The sequence below is a fragment of the Etheostoma spectabile genome, chromosome 15, assembly GCF_008692095.1.
Source record: "Etheostoma spectabile isolate EspeVRDwgs_2016 chromosome 15, UIUC_Espe_1.0, whole genome shotgun sequence".
Taxonomy (NCBI): domain Eukaryota; kingdom Metazoa; phylum Chordata; class Actinopteri; order Perciformes; family Percidae; genus Etheostoma; species Etheostoma spectabile.
The window spans coordinates 24,567,752-24,588,402 of NC_045747.1; the positions used below are offsets into that span (position 1 = coordinate 24,567,752).

General features: G+C 45.6%; 1 protein-coding gene across 1 annotated transcript in view; it reads left to right on the forward strand.

Moving 5' to 3' along the window:
• The window catches only part of LOC116702262 (microtubule-associated serine/threonine-protein kinase 1), a 90,396-nt gene that overhangs the window by 54,332 nt on the left and 15,413 nt on the right, over positions 1–20,651 (forward strand). The window contains exons 9-16 of the mRNA XM_032536422.1: positions 1,635–1,844; positions 4,273–4,374; positions 5,869–6,001; positions 6,092–6,159; positions 8,526–8,602; positions 9,137–9,345; positions 18,572–18,710; positions 18,862–18,994. Of these exons, the coding sequence (XP_032392313.1) occupies positions 1,635–1,844; positions 4,273–4,374; positions 5,869–6,001; positions 6,092–6,159; positions 8,526–8,602; positions 9,137–9,345; positions 18,572–18,710; positions 18,862–18,994 (1,071 nt within the window). The remainder of the gene's footprint in view (positions 1–1,634; positions 1,845–4,272; positions 4,375–5,868; positions 6,002–6,091; positions 6,160–8,525; positions 8,603–9,136; positions 9,346–18,571; positions 18,711–18,861; positions 18,995–20,651) is intronic.

The window sequence follows — 20,651 nt, forward strand, 5'->3', positions numbered from 1 at the left end:
CTGATGCCGTCCGGGCCAGCAGCCTTGCGCTGGTGTAGCCTCTCCAGCTGTCTCTTCACCTGGCCAGGTGTGAATGTAAAGCAGGGGGGGGAGCTTGAAGTGTCAGTGGGGGGAGGGGAAATGTGCTGTAGTGGTGGTGGGGGGAGAGGGCTGACTGCAGGAGGGCTGAGGGAGTGAGGAGGGGGGTGTTGGAACAAAATAGGGTTAAGGTGTAAGGGCTAGGGTTAGGGGTAAAGGGGTTAGGGGTAAAGGGTAGGTAAGGGGTAGGGGTAAGGGCCAAGGGGTAAGGGGTAAGATGGAGAAATGGGATTCAGCCTCACTCCCCGTTCTCGCCATGTCTTTCTCTCCTCCCCCTTTTTTCATGAAAACCTTCTATTTAACCTTTCCCATTGAGATTCAGAATTCAGAGAAGGCCCAATCCAAGACATCAGAACAATTTCAGACACACAGTAGTTATGATGACACCCAAAATCTGGAAGGTGGAGGCGAGCTTTGCCGGCAGCAGCGGTGTGAGACAGACATTTAAATGGGCCGCCTGATGTGGAAATGGCTGTGATTGGTTGTGACTTCAATTAGTGGGCCTCTGACTTCCGTGTCCTGCATGTACTAACGCGATGCTTAATCTGTAACGCTGTGAGCATCCACACTGCTGAACAATAACATCCGGCAAACAGCGACGTCAGGCACGTGCTGCACTAATAATAATACAGATTTTGCAATGCACGATTACATTAATATCTGTGGTAATATCATACATATTAGTGAATTTGGGTACATATTATGAACCAATGATGGTACCTTCTGGCATTGTGTCTTACTGATATGATGATGACGCATACATAGATAGATAGATAGATAGGTAGATAGATAGATAGATAGATAGATAAGGTAGATAGGATGGATGGATGGATGGATTGATGGATAGGTAGATATTTATTGATCCCAATAAAATGGGAAATTATAGCGTTACAGCAGCAAAATCAGTCACACAGCACATAATATAAATGAAATACTAGAATACAATATACATAAATGTAAATGTGCTGTATTTTATAAAAGCACTACTCAAAGCGCTTTTTACATCATTCAGGAAACATTCACCATTCACACACATTCATACACTGTGGCCGAGGCTGCTGTACAAGTTGCCACCTGCTCGTTTACCCATTTACACTCCTATTTACCCATTTACACTCCTATTTACCCATTTACACTCCGATTTACCCATTTACACTCCGATTTACCCATTTACACTCTATTTACCCATTTACACTCCTATTTACCCATTTACACTCCTATTTACCCATTTACACTCCGATTTACCCATTTACACTCCGATTTACCCATTTACACTCCTATTTACCCATTTACACTCCTATTTACCCAATTACACTCCTATTTACCCATTTACACTCCGATGCACAGCATCGGGGGCAACTTGGGATTCAGTGTCTTGCCCAAGGACACTTCGACATGGGACTGCAGGGCCAGGGATTGAACCACCTTCCAATTGGCAGGCAACCGCTCTACCACTGAACCACAGCCGCCCTTCTACAACATAAATAAAATATAATAGGAATAAAATAATGAACTGAAACTTAACATACACATGTACATATTCCCCCCCCCCCCAGGCCACAGCCCAGATGGAGGGCCGGCTCGCCGAGTTCATCCAGTGTTTCTCTCCTGAAAACGTCCTCCCGCTGGCCGACGGGGTCCTCAGCTTCATCCACCACCAGATCGCTGAGCTGTCCAGAGACTGCCTGACCAAATCCCAGGAGGGCCTCATCACCTCCGTCTACTTCTTCGAGCTGCAGGAGAACCTGGAGAAGCTTCTTCAAGACGTGAGTTAGGCCTACACGTTTTGGTTTTTAAGTGGAGTTTTGAGCCGAAAGCAATCTCCGTTTAGAGGTAACCCAGAGTTTAAAATAATCACCGCGGACTGTTTTTCTGCTTGTGGTGGAGAGGCGTTAACATCCTGAGTTTAATTTAAATTTTTTGTTTTAAATCTGTAGAACATCTGCAGAACATTCTGCAGAAGTCTGCGTATGTCAGGCTTCACCGCTCGTTGCGGCCGAAAAATCAAAAATGTAAGAATTTCCAACCAATTTTAACATTTGAGAACTTTGGTTTTCTCTGTTTAAAAAGATATTTCCTAAAATAGGGAATATAAAAATATATACTTATCATTTCGGTGTATCATATTGGGGGCGCTCTACAAAGTCCCTGTTGGCAAAACTAACCCTAACCCAAAGGACTTTAAGTTTCAAATCTTAAATTTGTATTTTTATCCATTTTATTTATCAGACCTTTTAATGTATTTTGATCTTCTGTTGTGACAATAAAACAAATTATCATTATTTTAGTGAGAACTCATAAATAACTACAAATAACTAATGTTAAATGTTTTATAATATCTATACATTGTAACTGCTGATATATCGGCATATCGGCTTTTTAAACAACCAAATATTTGTGTCAGTATTGGCGTTAAAAATCCGTTATCAGTCGCTCTAGTATGTGACAATAAAGTCTTTCTTATACTGCACTGTAACTTTTATTCTTGTGATTTATCTGTATTTTATTTATTTTGTATTTTTTTAATCTGTTTCTTCTGTTTTATCTGTTTTTTATTTATTTTAATTTTTTTGTATTTGTTTTTTTTTTTTAATCTGTTTCTTCTGTGTTTTATCCGTTTTATTTTTTTAATTTTTCTTATTTTTTCATCTGTTATGTGTTTTATCCGGGGGGGTTTTTTTTCGTTTTTTTTTTATCTGTTTCTTCTGTGTTTCATCCATTTTTATTTTTTTAATTTTTCTTATTTTTTTATCTGTTTCTTCTGTGTTTTATCCGTTTTAATTTTTTTTAATTTTTCTTATTTTTTTTTATCTGTTTCTTCTGTGTTTATCCGTTTTTATTTTTTTTATTTTTTCTTATTTTTTTTATCTGTTTCTTCTGTGTTTTTTATTTCTTTTTTTATTTTTTCTTATTTTTTTATCTGTTTCTTCTTGTGTTTTATCCGTTTTTTGTTTTTTTATTATTTATTTTATCTGTTTCTTCTGTGTTTTATCCATTTTTTTTTTTTTATTTTCTTTTTATTTTTTTTATCTTTTCTTCTGTGTTTTATCGGGGTTTTTTTTTTTTTTCTGTTTTTTTTTATCTGTTTCTTCTGTGTTTTATCCGTTTTTTTTTTTAAACTGTTTTTTGACTGTTGCTGAACAGTGCTCTACAAATAAAGTACATTTACCTTTTTATTCAAATACCTTTAAAAAGGTGTGACATGCCCTTAGACCTCAGAGGGTTAAACCATGTCTCCTCTGCTGATTGGAGGGGTGTGACGCTGTGGAAGGTTAATGGACCGGTCCAGCGTTGGTCGTTTAGTTTCATTCACACCTGCGACTCCGTTGGTGAGAGGCGAGATTGAAATGGCCGCGCTAATTGGAGGCTAATTAGGCTCAGAGGAGATAACGGGGATCAGGTGATTTCATTCGGATTTGATCGCTGTGATGACGCCGTCTGTGTTTCTCAGGATCAGATATTCTCAAATGTCCCAGCTTCCTCTTTAACTGGGTGCTGTGTCTGTGTGTTAGCGTTGTGTTAGGGATAGTACGGTCAGACGTAATCTTATCTCTGTCTCTCTCTGTCTGTGTCTTTCTCTGTGACTTTTTTCTGTCTCTTATTTCTCTTTCTCTGTCTGTCTTTCTCTCTTTCTGTCTCTCTCTCTCTCTCTGTGTCTTTCTCTCTTTGTCTCTCTCTTTTCTCTGTGACTTTTTTCTGTCTCTCTCTTTCTTTTTCTCTGTCTCTCTCTTCTTTCTTCTGGTCTCTCCTCTGTCTTTCTCTTCTCTCTGGTCTCTCTCTCTCTCTCTGCTTTCTCTGTCTCCTCTTCTCTCTTGTCTGTCTCTTCTGTCTCTCTCTGTCTCTTCTCTGTCTCTGTCTGTCTCTGTCTTTCTCTGTCTCTCTCTCTTCTCTGTCTCTGCTCTGTCCTCTCTCTTCTCTCTCTGTCTTTCTCTGTCTCTCTCTCTCTGTCTCTGTCTTTCTCTGTCTCTTCTCCTGTCTCTGTCTTTCTTTCTCTGTCTTCTGTCTCTCTCTCTGTCTCTGTCTTCTCTCTGTCTTCTCCTCTCTGTCTTCTCTCCTCTGTCTCTGTCTTTCTCTCTTCTCTGTTCTTCTCTCTGTCCTCTTCTCTCTGTCTTTCTCTGTCTTTCCTGTCTCTCTCGTCTTCTCTCGCTCTGTCTCTCTCTCTCTCTCTGTCTCTGTTCTGTCTCTCTCTGTCAGGCCTTTGAGCGTTCGGAGAGCTCCGAGGTCGCCTTCGTCACAGAGTTGGCGAAGAAGCTTCTCATCATCATCTCCCGGACCGCCAGGCTTCTGGAGTGTCTGGTAAGATGACACCCAATCCTGCTGCGATGTTCACAATCACCCCCCCCCAACCCCCCACACCCCCCACCCATCCCACCCTGCCCCCCCAGCCTTCATCACACAACATTTCACAGATCACGACCCTCTTGTGACTTAAGCCAAATTGCTTCCCTTTAAATAAACAGGGAAATGGTTTCTCCTGTGTCAGCCCCTGTGAAGCACCCTGAGATATTACACAGCAGGGGGCGGGAAATAAACAGCAGCAAACACTGAAGGAAAAGAGCCCCGGTCCAGTCTGTCTGGATGACATTTGCATTTAGATTATAATTTGCCCTGCCACAGTACGACTAATACCAGTCAGCCCCCCCCCCCTCCCCACTGCCTGGCCGCCTGCACGTCTGACTCACACGGACCGTGACCATGGTGTCATTTAAAGTTGGAGGATGTCTGAATTTGTGTGTGTTTGTCTGTCTTAGCCGGGGTTTTCAGGGTAAACGTGACTCTGTTTTTCCACACGTTTTTCTTTTTTTTTTTTTTAATAACAGCGACAGCTGAACCAGTGATGTGAAGAATTGATTGGCTGATGTAATTTCACCCTCGTTTTCTGCATATCGCTGCAGTTGGAATACAGCGCGTGTGTGAGACACTGAAGTTTTTTTTTACATTGTTAGTCGCCAGGTTTGGATCAGCAGCTGCTGGAGTTACAGTAGCGGGACAATCAGTGGACTCACCTCTGCAAAAGCAACAAGAATGGGGGCTCAGATATCGACTCTTGACGTTCAGACTTTCCCCGTTGTGTTATATTTGTGCCTAGAGCTGGGCAATATATCGATATTATATCAATATCGTGAAATGAGACTAGATATTGTCTTAGATTTTGGATATCGTGATATGGCATAAGTGTCTTTTCCTGGTTTTACCCCTCATGTTGTCCTCGGGTCAAATTGACCCGTTGTCCTATATCAATGTTCTTTTTAATTCCCCAAAATAACATGATTGATTCCACCTAACGCTCTTTGCCAAGTACACATCTCTACTTTCATTAATTTTGGGGTGTCTTATTCAGTTTTAAGTGTTTTTGAAATAGTATTGAGTAAAAGTTGACATATTCCAGTCTGTGATTATCATCAACATCCATTCCTTTAATTTTAGTCTCAATAATTCCTAATTTCTGCTTTTCTAACTCAAACATTAGGTATAATATCCTATAAATGAGGTTTATTGACCATAAATTCCAAAAATAACTGCAAAACTAAAGTTAGTAAGTTAGTGTTACGTAGTGTTGAAAACGTCAAAAACGGGACAAAAACATAGGAAAAAGTTAAAAACATCGATAAAACGCATCAACAAAAGTGTCGGTTTTCAATTTTGACGGGAAGACAACACGAGGGTTAAACGAGAAGGATCTTACTCTTTAACGAACTTTCAGATCTGTCACTTAGACACTAAACCATTGGGATAAAAAAGGGTTAAAAAATACCAAAGTTCCCCTTTTAATGCTCTAATGCTCGTCAGGAGTTTAACCCGGAGGAGTTCTACCACCTGCTGGAGGCGGCGGAGGACCACGCCAAGGAGGGTCACCTGATGAAAACGGACATTCCTCGTTACATCATCAGCCAGCTGGGACTGACCCGAGACCCTATCGAAGGTGAGCGGGACAAAGACGGTGTCCCACACACAGATTTAATTTAAAAACCAAATGAACTGACAGCTGATTGAAATCTCTGTCTATCCTCAGAGATGGTGCACCTCGATAGCTACGACAGCGAGGGGCCGCTGACCCCCGAAACAGATGACTCGACAGAGGTGGGACCCCCAGATTAACCCTCCATGTTGTCATCTGTCCATCTGTCCATCCTCACATCCCCCCACCCATTTTATTTTTGTTAATGTGGGGGAAGGTTGGGGGGTTTAATTTTTATTGGACGCATTGCATGAGATAATGTAGTCATTCATATATTTTTTTTTTAAATATTTATAATGAGAAATAAATGATTCTAATAAATGAATATTTAAAAAATAAAAATGGACGGTCAACCATGTAATGAGCGTTGCCTTTGCATAGTCTGTCCACCAGAGGACGCTCTACAACGTCCCCGTTAGTGATGGCGTTGCATAGTCTGTCCACCAGAGGACGCTCTACAACGTCCCTGTTAGTGATGGCGTTGCATAGTCTGTCCAACAGAGGACGCTCTACAACGTCCCTGTTAGTGATGGCGTTGCATAGTCTGTCCACCAGAGGACGCTCTACAACGTCCCTGTTGGTGATGGGGTTGCATAGTCTGTCCACCAGAGGACGCTCTACAACGTCCCTGTTGGTGATGGCGTTGCATAGTCTGTCCACCAGAGGACGCTCTACAACGTCCCTGTTGGTGATGGCGTTGCATAGTCTGTCCACCAGAGGACGCTCTACAACGTCCCTGTTGGTGATGGCGTTGCATAGTCTGTCCACCAGAGGACGCTCTACAACAGGGGTCTCAAACTCAACTTTCTTGGGGGCCGCTGGAAGTAGAGTCTGGGTTTGGCTGGGCCGCATCAAGTATTCCAAAAAACAACAACTATTTCCTCCAAACAGGGCGCGGAACTGCCGGTGCTTTAAGCCCCTAGATCTGATATGGTTGGTGAATTTCACAACAACAGACATCACATTGTCAAACCTCAGGCATTTGCCGCAAAGAGTACTTAGCTAGCTTGACAACCGTTACGCCGCTGTCAGGAGACTACTACGGTAGCCCATAAGTGACAAGCGCAATGACAAAAAGTTTCAGAACGCGCGGGCCGCACTAACACTTAACTTTGATGTCAAGCAGGGGGCCACAAAATATCATCCCGCGGGCCGCAATTGGCCCCCGGGCCGCGAGTTTGAGACCCATGCTCTACAACGTCCCTGTTAGTGATGGCGTTGCATAGTCTGTCCACCAGAGGACGCTCTACAACGTCCCTGTTAGTGATGGCGTTGCATAGTCTGTCCAACAGAGGACGCTCTGCAACGTCCCTGTTAGTGATGGCGTTACATAGTCTGTCCACCAGAGGACGCTCTACAACGTCCCTGTTAGTGATGGCGTTGCATAGTCTGTCCACCAGAGGACGCTCTACAACGTCCCTGTTAGTGATGGCGTTGCATAGTCTGTCCACCAGAGGACGCTCTACAACGTCCCTGTTGGTGATGGCGTTGCATAGTCTGTCCACCAGAGGACGCTCTACAACGTCCCTGTTGGCAACACAGATTTTCTTTTTTAGTTAATGTGTTTTTGTTCAAAGGACTTTAATTTTCATATCTTAAGTTTGTATTTTTATACATTTTATTTATCAGAACCTTAATATATTTTGACGTTCATCTGTTCTGTTGTGACAGTTAAACAAATTATTATCATATTATTTTAGTGCATTATGTCGGCAGGATCATTTAAAAGGCACCTGCGACTACGTTGTGCGTCTGCCCTCTGGCAGAGGTTTTGCCATGGCGGGCCGCCACTACAAAGTCAACAGAGACAACGCCGGTTTATGTGCGATGCGTCGCCATTTTTTGTTCTCTCGACTGCCCAGGACATATTTCCCCTATAGGACACAATAAAGGCTTATCTTATCAAGCCCAGGTCCTTATTGCTCTCACTGAAAACTTCTGCTTCATCTGCTATAAGTTGGCATAACTGCATCTAATTTAGCTCATTTACGCTGAAGTACAACAAAAACCAGGATACCCCCCTGTCTGAGATCTCTTGGCCATCCCTCTAACAACAGCCACGCCTCTAACTGTCTAAATTAAAGGCCGGGTTGGTTTTTTGGTTACGTTGAACAGCGATCAACATTTTGACGAGGAGGCAAAACTACAGATCACAGATCTTTCTTTCGCTCCTTTTTCAGAGCCCATACGTTATTTATTGCTGTCAGGGTGTCAAGAATCTTATATGAATATATGAAAGTTTTGGCCAACTGTATATTAGAAATAGTAATACTAATATTAATACTAATACTATTCCTGCCTTTAAGCTAAGTAGGCATATCGGATGATTTGAATGTGCATCACCAAAGTTACCGTGACAAAATAATGAAGACACTGTCTTTACAAGTTGAGATATTAATATTCATGTCATGATGACAATGGATGGTTGGTTGGTTCGATTTTATATTAGATTATATTTAATTGCGCCGTTGTGATCTTTGATCCTCAGGGTAAGATTAGAGCAATGAAGCCCCCAGAGGAAGCAGACTTCCAGACCATCAAGCTGATCAGTAATGGAGCGTACGGGTGAGTAGGGCGTTACCACGTCAGTAGATTATATCTGGAAGTCAGGCATGGACACGAGTTAACCGTAGTGTTGTCCTCGGGTCAAATTCGACCCATTTTCAATGTTTTTTTGTATCAGAAATGTGGATTTCTTTCAACCAAAATGCCCAAAAATAACATGAATGTATGCTGTATGGAACCCATACAACATTAAACGATTGATTACTTTCATTTAATCTTTGAAATGGTTTAAAAACATTATATCCTGACTAGACTTTGACATAAACCCATAAAGTGTTTGATCCACTCAACATCCTGTGACCAAAACTTTTAGTCAAAATAATTAATGAATCTCCTTTTTTGACCTCAAACATTAGGTATAATGTCAAATCAATTGAGCTTGTTGATCATGAATATAAAAAAGCTTTGAAAAAGTGACAATAACGTATGAAAAAACGTCCCTGAAGGACAAGTTCATGGTCGACAGGAAGACAACAGCATGGTTAAACAAAGTAAAACTAACTGTGTGTGTGCGTGTGCGTGTGCGTGTGCTAGTGCCGTGTACCTGGTGCGTCATCTGGAGACACGGCAGCGGTTCGCCATGAAGAAGATCAACAAGCAGAACCTGATCCTGAGGAACCAGATCCAGCAGGCCTTCGTGGAAAGAGACATCCTCACCTTCGCGGAGAACCCCTTTGTCGTCTCCATGTTCTGTTCCTTCGAAACCCGTCGGCACCTCTGCATGGTCATGGAGTACGTAGAAGGTAAGGGTGTGTGTGTGTGTGTGTGTGTGTGTGTGTGTGTGTGTGTGTGTGTGTGTGTGTGTGTGTGTGTGTGTGTGTGTGTGTGTGTGTGTTGTGTGGTGTGGTGTGTGTGTGTGTGTGTGTGTGTGTGTGTGTGTGTGTTGACTGGTCTACTAGTTATTCTATTGTTGTGGAATTTTGCCCAAATGAAGCCCTCACCCTGTCAAATCTGACTCCTATTAATAAATTCCCTGTGCCGTCTTTAATCGGACTTAAATTTACCAGAACACAAGGATTAAGTTAGTTTAATGCAACTTAATTACAGGGTACAAGCGGACAAAAATGGGTTTCCTTGGGGGGGAGGGGGTCTGGCGTCTCCCTTAGAGACTGGGTGAGAAGCTCAGTCCTCCGAAAGGAGCTCGGAGTAGAAACGCGGCTCCTTCACGTCGAAAGGAGCCAGTTGAGGTGGACCCAGGACTAGGTGGAGGGACTTCCGGCTGGGAGGAGGCCCCGGGGAAGACCCAGGACTAGGTGGATGGACATCCAGCAGGGAGGAGGGCTCGGGGAAGATCCAGGACTAGGTGGAGGGACATCCTGCTGGGAGAAGGCCCCGGGGAAGACCCAGGACTAGGTGGTGGGACGTCCAGCTGGGAGGAGGCCCCGGGGAAGACCCAGGACTAGGTGGATGGACATCCAGCAGGGCGGAGGCCTCGGGGAAGACCCAGGACTAGTTGGAGGGACGTCCTGCTGGGAGGAGGCCCCAGGGAAGACCCAGGACTAGGTGGAGGGACGTCAAGCTGGGAGGAGGCCTCGGGGAAGACCCAGGACTAGGTGGAGCGACGTCCTGCTGGGAGGAGGCCCCGGGGAAGACCCAGGACTAGGTGGATGGACATCCAGCAGGGCGGAGGCCTCGGGGAAGACCCAGGACTAGTTGGAGGGACGTCCTGCTGGGAGGAGGCCCCAGGGAAGACCCAGGACTAGGTGGAGGGACGTCAAGCTGGGAGGAGGCCTCGGGGAAGACCCAGGATTAGGTGGAGGGACGTCAAGCTGGGAGGAGGCCCCGGGGAAGACCCAGGACTAGGTGGATGGACGTCCAGCTGGGAGGAGGCCTCGGGGAAGACCCAGGACTAGGTGGAGGGACGTCCAGTAGGGAGGAGGCCTCCGGGAAGACCCAGGACTAGGTGGAGGGACGTCCAGTAGGGAGGAGGCCTCCGGGAAGACCCAGGACTAGGTGGAGGGACGTCCGGCTGGGAGGAGGCCCCGGGGAAGACCCAGGACTAGGTGGAGGGACGTCAAGCTGGGAGGAGGCCCCGGGGAAGACCCAGGACTAGGTGGAGGGACGTCAAGCTGGGAGGAGGCCCCGAGGAAGACCCAGGACTAGGTGGAGGGACGTCCAGCAGGGAGGAGGCCTCGGGGAAGACCCAGGACTAGGTGGAGGGACGTCCAGCTGGGAGGAGGCCTTGGTGAAGACCCAGGACTAGGTGGAGGGACGTCCTTGTAGGGAGGAGGCCTCCGGGAAGACCCAGGACTAGGTGGAGGGACGTCCAGTAGGGAGGAGGCCTCGGGTAAGACCCAGGACTAGGTGGAGCGACGTCCAGCTGGGAGGAGGACTCGGGGAAGACCCAGGACTAGGTGGAGGGACGTCCGGCTGGGAGGAGGCCCCGGGGAAGACCCAGGACTAGGTGGATGGACATCCAGCAGGGCGAGGCCTCGGGAAGACCCGGACTAGTTTGGAGGGACGTCCTGCTGGGAGGAGGCCCCAGGGAAGACCCAGGACTAGGTGGTGGGACGTCCAGCTGGAGAGGCCCCCGGGGAAGACCCAGGACTAGGTGAGGGACGTCCAGCTGGTAGGAGGCCTCGGGAAGACCCAGGACTAGGTGGAGGGACGTCCGGCTGGCAGGAGGCCCCGGGAAGACCCAGGACTAGGTGATGGACATCCAGCAGGGAGGAGGGCTCAGGGAAGACCCAGGACTAGTTGAGGACGTCTTGCTGGGAGGAGGCCCCGGGGAAGACCCAGACTAGGTGGTGGGACGTCCAGAGCTGGGAGGAGGCCCCGGGGAAGACCCAGGACTAGGTGAGGACGTCCAGCTGGGAGGAGGCCTCGGGGAGACCCAGGACTAGGTGGAGGGACGTCCAGTAGGGAGAGGCCTCGGGGAAGACCCAGGACTAGGTGGAGCGACGTCCAGCTGGGAGGAGGTCTCGGGGAAGACCCAGGACTAGGTGGAGGGACGTCAAAGCTGGGAGGAGGCCCCGAGGAAGACCCAGGACTAGTTGAGGGACGTCCAGCAGGGAGGAGGCCTCGGGGAAGACCCAGACTAGGTGGAGGACGTCCACTGGGAGGAGGCCTTGGTGAAGACCCAGGACTAGGTGGAGGGACGTCCTTGTAGGGAGGAGGCCTCCGGGAAGACCCAGGACTAGGTGGAGGTGACGTCCAGTAGAGGAGGGCCTCGGGTAAGACCCAGGACTAGGTGGAGCGACGTCCAGCTGGGAGGAGGTCTCGGGGAAGACCCAGGACTAGGTGGAGGGACGTCCGGGCTGGGAGGAGCCCCGGGGAGACCCAGGACTAGGTGGATGGACTCCAGCAGGGCGGAGGCCTCGGGGAAGACCCAGACTAGTTGGAGGGACGTCCTGCTGGGAGGAGGCCCCAGGGAAGACCCAGGACTAGGTGGTGGGACGTCCAGCTGGGAGGAGGCCCCGGGGAAGACCCAGGACTAGGTGGAGGGACGTCCAGTCTGGGAGGAGGCCTCGGGAAGACCCAGGACTAGGTGGAGGGACGTCCGGCTGGCAGGAGGCCCCGGGGAAACCCAGGACTAGGTGGATGGACATCCAGCAGGGAGGGGCTCAGGAAGACCCAGGACTAGTTGGAGGGACGTCTTGCTGGGAGGAGGCCCCGGGTAAGACCCAGGACTGGTGGTGGGACGTCCAGCTGGGAGGAGGCCCCGGGGAAGACCCAGGACTAGGTGAGGGACGTCCAGCTGGGAGGAGGCCTCGGGGAAGACCCAGACTAGGTGGAGGACGTCCAGTAGGAGAGGAGGCCTCGGGGAAGACCCAGGACTAGGTGGAGCACGTCCAGCTGGGAGGAGGTCTCGGGGAAGACCCAGGACTAGGTGGAGGGACGTCAAGCTGGGAGGAGGCCCCGGGAAGACCCAGGACTAGGTGAGGGACGTCCGGCTGGGAGGAGGCCCCGGGGAAGACCCAGGACTAGGTGGATGACATCCAGCAGGGAGGAGGGCTCAGGGAAGACCCAGGACTAGTTGGAGGGACGTCTTGCTGGGAGGAGGCCCCGGGGAAGACCCAGGACTAGGTGGTGGGACGTCCAGCTGGGAGGAGGCCCCGGGGAAGACCCAGGACTAGGTGGAGGGACGTCCAGCTGGGAGGAGGCCTCGGGGAAGACCCAGGACTAGGTGGAGGGACGTCCAGTAGGGAGAGAGAGAGAGATTATATTTCCAACATGGCCTGGAAACGCCTCGGGACCCCCCAGTCGGAGCTGGTTGATGGGGCTCGGGGAAGGGAAGTTTGGGGTCCCCTGCTGGAGCTGCTGCCCCCGAGACCCGATACCGGATAAGCGGACGAAGATGATGACGATAAACTTAATTATATCGCTGTCAGACTCTACAACACCTGCACTACCTGATAATGTTCTAGTTTTCTGTTCCTGTTTTTCTCCCAGCTACATCACACACTTTCTGTTCATCGTTAATATCGGTATTTACATTATTTTATTACAAGTACTTACTTTTCAATATTTATGGTCTCAGGTTAATATAATTTAAATTATGCTGCCTACTCTTGCTTCATTTCTCTAATTACACATTCAACTTAATTGTAACATCACTTACATCACAATATTGTTTCTCTTATCATGGCAACCGCACTTTAAAATTCCTTTATTTGACGCCCTTTTGCTTACTCAGCCCACCATATTATCATTGTCTATTGCTTGCCTGTTTTTCTTGTGTGCTTACTTGTTTGTGAGTTATTGTTTTTTTGTTTTTTTTTGCTGTTTTTGAAAAATGCTGCTACTGTAACAACAAAATTTCCCTGTCGTGGGATAAATAAAGTATGATCTAATCTATATATACAGTACATGTAGTAGGGGATCCGACTCTCTTTCAGCTAAGGGGTTCCTCGGTCTGAAAAAGGGACCTTAGCTAACGTTAGCAAATCATTGCCGTTAAACAAAGAAATGATGTTATAATTGTTACAGGCCTACGTAATGAATCTTCATCCGGCAGAATCTAGTACCGAAACACAACTATTCAATTTATCTCTGCAAGGTTAGAGAGTGTCCGGGAGTTTCTTTGCAACTTCTGACCTACGTGTCCATCTCCGACGCTTCTGTCCCGTGTTATAAATGTAATTTCCTGTTCTAAGAGCGGCTGTGGCTCAGTGGTAGAGCGGTTGCCTACCAATTGGAAGATTGAAATGCTTTTAAAATAGTATTAGATCCCAGTTTTAAATATCTGTACATATTCATGTCTTTACATTTTTATTAGAATATACCTATTGTGTCATATTGCTTAATAACCATACAAATAGATTTAGAAATGGAGATGAACCCATCCTAATATCGTGTTAATGTACTGTACATATTTATTACTGTTTATTGGGTTTTTCCTGATGCTTTGGCATGGTTGTTATGGAAACGTCCATGCCAATGATGACATCACAGTGGCACACATTCTGGAAACTTTCATGCACAGTGACATCACAGTGGCACATATTCTGGAACTTTCATTTTCTATAAATACAACCCTGGGTGCTTACAGGCAGTAAACATTTCTGAACTCCTTCAAAAAACTCTTTTTTCTTCTATCACAAAAAATACTTTAACAAACTGAAACAACTCCAGAAACGGTGTCTGCTGCCCCCAGCACACGCCCCAAACCTGACAAGGCCCCGGGGAATTAAGACCGATAAACCCAGCTTTTTCCCCCAAAACCGGGTGGAAAAAAGCAGGAATCCTGCCCCGGGCGCTCCCCCCAAAGGAACCTCAGGAAAAATGTCCAAAGGACTGCAATCAAGGAAGAGAAAAAGAGATTCCCCCTTCTTAAGGAAGCTTAAGGCGGAGAAAATTCTCCTTTCTCTAAGCACCCCCAGAGTCCCGGCCTCTGAAACAAGCAGGGAAAAAAAAAAGAGATCCCCCTTCCCAAGGAAACTTAAAGGGGGAGAAGAACTCTTATTTTTTTCCCCAAAACCTTCCCTCCCCGGGTCTCGGCCTGGAAAAAAGACGGAAAAAAACAAAGAGATTCTCGCTGGGGAAAGCTTAAAGGTGGAGAAAAACCAAATCCTTTCTGCCAAAGTTTACTTCCAAGGGAGGGCCCGGGGGGCTCTGGAAAAAGGGGCTGGAAGAACCAGAGAGGAAAAAAGGCAAGGCCCAAAGTTAAACCCGGCTGGGAAAGGATCGACTAAAGCCAAGCGTCCAAGAAAAAACCTTTCGGAAAATATCAGAAGAAAAGGGGGTTTTGGAAAAAAAGACTTTGGGGACAAACCGAGCATATGACAAGAAAAGGGCGATACCAAGAGGGCGAGTTACAACTAAACTCACCGCTCGGAAAAGAAATGGCCAAGAGCTCTCCGAAAGGGGGGCTTAGAAAAGCTATAATGGAAAAAGGAAGAAGAGAAAAGGAGTGGACCCCCGGGGGAAACCCTAAGGACCGAATCCACTTTAAAAAAAAAGGGTCCCCCCCCACCCCTTTCAGATGCAGACCCCCGCCCCAGGATTTTTCAGACATAGCAGAAGGTGGGGGAGAGCGGGCCAAAAAAAAACAAATGGAGAACCCCATAACCCCCTAACGCTCAGACGCTAAAAATTCGGTCCTTGGTCCGCCTCGGACCGGTCAAAAGATATAAGGAAAGGCCTGAGGAAAAGAGCAAAAAAGGCCAAAAGGGCAGCAGAAGAAGCTGAAAAAGAGGAAAAGGGAGAAGCGCGAAAAAACAGAAAGAAAACAAAAAGAAGGAAAGGAAAAACTGAAAAGCAAAAAGGGGAAAAAAAGAAAGGGGGAAAACCCGGTAAAAAAGAAAAAGGAAGGAGAAAAATAGAGAAGGGGGGGTTTAAAAATACAAAAAAAAGGGAAGGGGTAATACGAACACAGGGAACGGATGAAGAGTTTCTTACTTCCTCCCCCTTCTCTCCCCCCCCCTTCATCCCCCTCCACCCCCCCCCCCCCCCCCCCCCCCCCCCCCCCCCCCCCCCCCCCCTTTTTTAAACAAAACCCCCCCCCCCCCCCCCCCCCCCCCCCCCCCCCCCCACCCTTCCCCCCCCCCCCCCCCCCCCCCCCCCCTGTTCCTCCCCCACTTAAATTCCCCCCCCCCCCCAAATAACCGGGTGACCCGGTTACCATAGCTTGGTGGACTCCAGGTGTTTGGGTTTCTCCAGGGTTTCAAAAAACTGCGGGGCATTTTAACAAGGGGGGGACTCCAGGTGTTTGGGTTTCTGCCCTTTCAATAAAAAAAAATAAATTCATTTTAAAAATCTTTTATTGAGCAGTGTCTTTTTTTAAAAGGGGTTTAATACAAAAAACTCTATGATTTACCCTCTTTTTTTTTTAAAGACTGAAAATTATTTTCTTTTCTGTTAACCCTTGTTTTCTTACCCTCCGGGGCCCCTCCGGGGCCTTTATAGTTTGAAAAAAAATGGAAATGTTTTGAAAAAAGTATTTAGTAAAAGTTTAATATTCCCGTCTGTGATTTTCCTCAAATCCTTCCCTTTTTTTTTTTTCTTTAATAATTTCCCAATTTCCTTTTCTAATGAACATTAGGTATAATTTCCATAAATGAGGTTTTTGACCAAAAATTTCCAAAAAACGTAAACTAAAGTTATAATTAGTGTTAAGAAAATGGGGGAAAAATTTAAAAAAAAAAATTGGGGGGGAAAAAAAAAAATTAAAAAAAGGGACAAAAACGTAAAAAAAAAAAATTAAAAACATTGAAAAAAGTGTTGATTTTCCTTTTGGGAAGACAACCCTTAACAAATTTTTTTACTCATTTCCCAAAAGCTGGGTAAAACTTGTTGGGAAAGCTCATCTCTACTAGCCCAAAATTAACATGGGAAATGGGTTTTTATCAAAGGGTTTAATTCTGTTTAAAAATCCACTAGAACCCATGGTCAATCCCGAAAAATTTTTTGAGTCAGGATAATTTTTTTTCTCAAAATAAGGGAAAAACGTGATAGAAGGGAAAAAAATTTTTTGGACCCCTTTTTTTTGTAAAAATTTTAAAAGGGGGAATTGACCCGAATACCAAAAAAAGGGGTTAAAAACGAGACAAAAAACTTACTTTGAAACAGTGATTAAACCCGGGGGTCCAGTGGGAAAACACAAAAAAAAGACAAGGTGAATAAAAAGACTTTTAATTTAATTTTAATTTTAATCTGTTTATTGATCCCCAATGGGGAAATTACAAAGACTTCATGATGAAAAGGTTTAAATGGCAATAATGAAGTAATTGTCATTGATGTCCATATGTTAGGTGTAGACCACACAAAAGGGAAATGGATAAAGCGATGTGTTGTGAACTTTTTTTCTTCTTGTAAAAATCTGAAATGGGTCAATTTGACCCGAATACCATGCGAGGGTTAACACCACATGAAGTGACTCTGGAGTCTGAGGCCACGCTCACACCTTTGGAGGTTTTAAATGGTCACTGGTTCCCACCTTTGGTTTCTGTAGATCCGGGGTTGGAGTTGTAACATCGCTGCATTTTTGTCACATGTTCATTTAGCGCTCACACTGCACCAAACATCAAAATCAAATGGTCGCTGCTCTGAAAGACTAGGGAGACCCGACGTCAAGATAAAAAGTCCTCATAGTTTTAGCGTAGACTTTCTATCTTTAAATATTTGGACTTTTTATCTTTGATCATTCCCCTCTGAGGTGTAGTGGAGTATGAAGTAGCAGCAGGGGCGGGTCTAGGATCAGGTCTTTGGAGGAGGGAGGGGGGGGGGGGCTCAGCCCCTAATGAGAACAGCTCTAGGTCTAGTGTCCCCGTTTTAAGTTTTACAAAAAATAAAAACATGACGTGTTTTGGAGGTATATTTTTTTGGAGGTTTAAATGTTTTCTGCAGAGAACAATCAAATGACGAGAACAGCTTTCTCAATTAAACAGAGTTACAAAGTGGCAACAGTTCTGGTGAATACAGTCAGTAATACACCTCCTTATATCCCCGTGCATCTGTCTCTGGTGCGTCAAGAATGACTGTAGCCGTCATTCTGTCTGAGAAATCAGAGATTTATCTCGTCTGTAGAATGCTTCGTGGCTCCAACCTTGCTCACGGTGGAGACATGCAGAGTCATGACATTTTTAGCTGTCTCCAACACTCGAGGACTTATTTTAGGATACACACATATTTCAGAGGCAAATTTGAAGGATTTACTTATAATGAAAAAATCACTTAATGAATGAACCATTATTGAAAGAAAATCATTGTCTATGTAATTTTCCCATTACAACTTCTGAGCTGAAAACGTCCCCGGTATTGTCTTGGGAGTGTGTGTCAAGGTGGCAGGGGGAGGTTATATATGAGTCACGTTATTGGTTGCAACTGCAAGTTCAAACACACAGCCCTAAATTAGACAATGCACAGGCCATTTAGCAAAATCCATGGTCTTGACCGGTCTTGAATTCAAATCTTGGGGTCAATTCCGAGACATTCAAAACTTGGCCTTAAGATCCAAGACCGATCTTGAGCAATACAACACACACTGCTAAATACGCTTGTTTTTTTTTCATCGTGAAGAATCCCGGGGCACCCTAAAATAGAATTTATACTATTGTCTTAGGTATCCTTGAATATACGTACGATGCAGAATGAGTCATGTCACCACAGTCATCCTGATGAAAGAGTGCATGATTGGCCGAAATGGAAACTAAAATACAACTTCAAACTCAGACCTTCTATCTGTCAAACATCTCAACTTCAGTTTGGTTTCAGTTGCAGAGGTTCAGTGATATCGAATGCTTTGCCATCAGATTCTTTTTAAATCTAACCCCTTGTAGAATTAAATAAAGCTGTAAAAGGTCTGTTTTAGTCTGTGTAATGTTATCCCTGTGAGATGCCCTTTGTAAACAACCCATGTAACTTCTAATGTTATTTTTTATATTTTTTCTGAAATTACATAATTCTAAATACTATTGAATGTGTAAGCCACTAAACTAAAATGGTCTTGGCCACGAGGTACCAGGAGACATACTGTACATAACAACTGCTCAGCAGCGAGACTAATCAAAAACTGGATTCTGCCGGCAGGTGGAGACTGTGCGACTCTGCTGAAGAACATCGGGGCTCTGCCGGTGGAAATGGCTCGCATGTACTTTGCAGAGACGGTCCTTGCACTGGAGTACTTACACAACTATGGCATTGTACATCGAGACCTCAAACCTGACAAGTAAGAGTTAGTTTTCACCAAACTGTTGCAAAGAGATGATGCAAACCTCACTAGACTTCACCAGACCTTTTGCCATTTCACTGCTGTTTTCAAAAGAGGATAAATAAAGCTTGTATGGCTTGGAACTTACCTCTGCTGTTTCTGTTCTCAGCCTTCTGATTACCTCCATGGGCCACATCAAGCTCACAGACTTTGGCCTCTCAAAGATGGGTCTGATGAGTCTGACCACCAACCTGTATGAAGGCCACATAGAGAAGGATACTCGGGAGTTCTTGGATAAACAGGTTTGACAAAGGCAACACACAAATGGAGCCGTACACTCAAATTTGGGGGGTGGTGGTGGTAGCTCAGTCAATAGGGAGCTGGGTCCCTGTTTGGCCCAAAGTACAGAGCGTGGACTGGTAGTTGGATAGGTGCCAGTTCACCTCCTGGGCAGGGTTAGGGTTAGGCCAAGGTGCTCTTGAGCAAGGCACAAACCCCCAGCAGTTGCAGCCAATTCATGCATGTAAAGGACCAGAACATGTGTGTGTGTGCGTGCTTATTTCAAGCCTGTGTGCAATAACAATAGAGTGACAACATTGTAATTTCCTCTTGTGCAATTAACAGGTATACATTATTATTATCATTATTATTATTATTATTAGCTGGCCAAGAACTTGTGAATGTTGTCACGTGTTGACATGTGTTGCGGCATTTTGGTTCCTTTCACCTTTCTCTGTTGTGTTTTTGTAAAAAAAAAAAAGTCCCGAATAGAGATCACTAAAAAATACAAATTAAATCCCAATCTATTTGAAATAACTCCTACACAACATGTCCTCCAAATCATACAGCGATACAATAACCACAGAACGATCCCGGTTTGAAACATGTTGTGAAACGGTCACGGTTTGGTTATGTTGAGGCACCAAAACCACCTATTCCTACCATGTCATGTGTCTAAAGACAATTGTCTCACATCAAACTTTAAAGACTGTCACAACATGTAAAGACTGGGGATCTTGCAGGGACAAAAACGTAAGAAAAAGTTAAAAACATCGATTTAAAGCCTCAACAAAAGTGTCGATTTTCAATTTTGACGGGAAGACAACACAAGGGTTAAGAAAGCTGGGACTGAGTTTCATGACCACCTTGCACCAAACGATTGAGACGACGGGAGCCCCCCCCCCACCCCACCCCACCCCCCATCAGCACGAGTTTAATGATTTCATTCAGATATTAGAAATGTGTTGGTGGAATCGCTCGAAAAGTCCTTTGGTGTAAAGTCAGCATTAGTTTATTTAAGAGAAGGATTGCTGTTTGGGATACAAAACCCCCAGGTGAAAGTCCTGTGTTGTGTTAACCAAATCTCTCCCCCCCCTCCCCCCCCCCCCCCCCCCCCCCCCCCCCCCCCCCCCCCCCCCACTGCCTCAGGACGCACACTGGGTGCTCTTATATTGTACTTTGTCTCGTCACTTTCTGCTTTGCTTCCGGCATAATTACAACAACAAAAAAGAGTCGTAATCGCGTTTTTAACAAATGTCATTTTTTTCTTTTTTTTACATCATTATTTGATTTATTGTGTTGAGTGAATTCAAATTAAATCCAAATGACTGAAATAATCACATATGCAGCGTAACTGCAAATGGTGTCTTTTTATCTGTATTTCTGTGCAGACTCTTTAACAACAGAATGATCCGAGTAATATTAAACGTCCTTTGATGTCTTCATCTCTATGCAAAGATATTCTGCGGCAGTGTGTGCCAGGCATATCTTAACGCATGAAAGAACAGTTGGCAGAACAATAGGCCGGTGTTTCCTCAGTTGTTATAATCATTTCTATCTCAGGTGGGGGTTTATTTTCCCAACCCCGTCCTTTGATGCTCATTCTTTTGAATCTAAGCATCATTATTTCTTTTGTATGCTTTGTGGCGGCCAGAAATCCGTTAGCATTCAGTGCATACC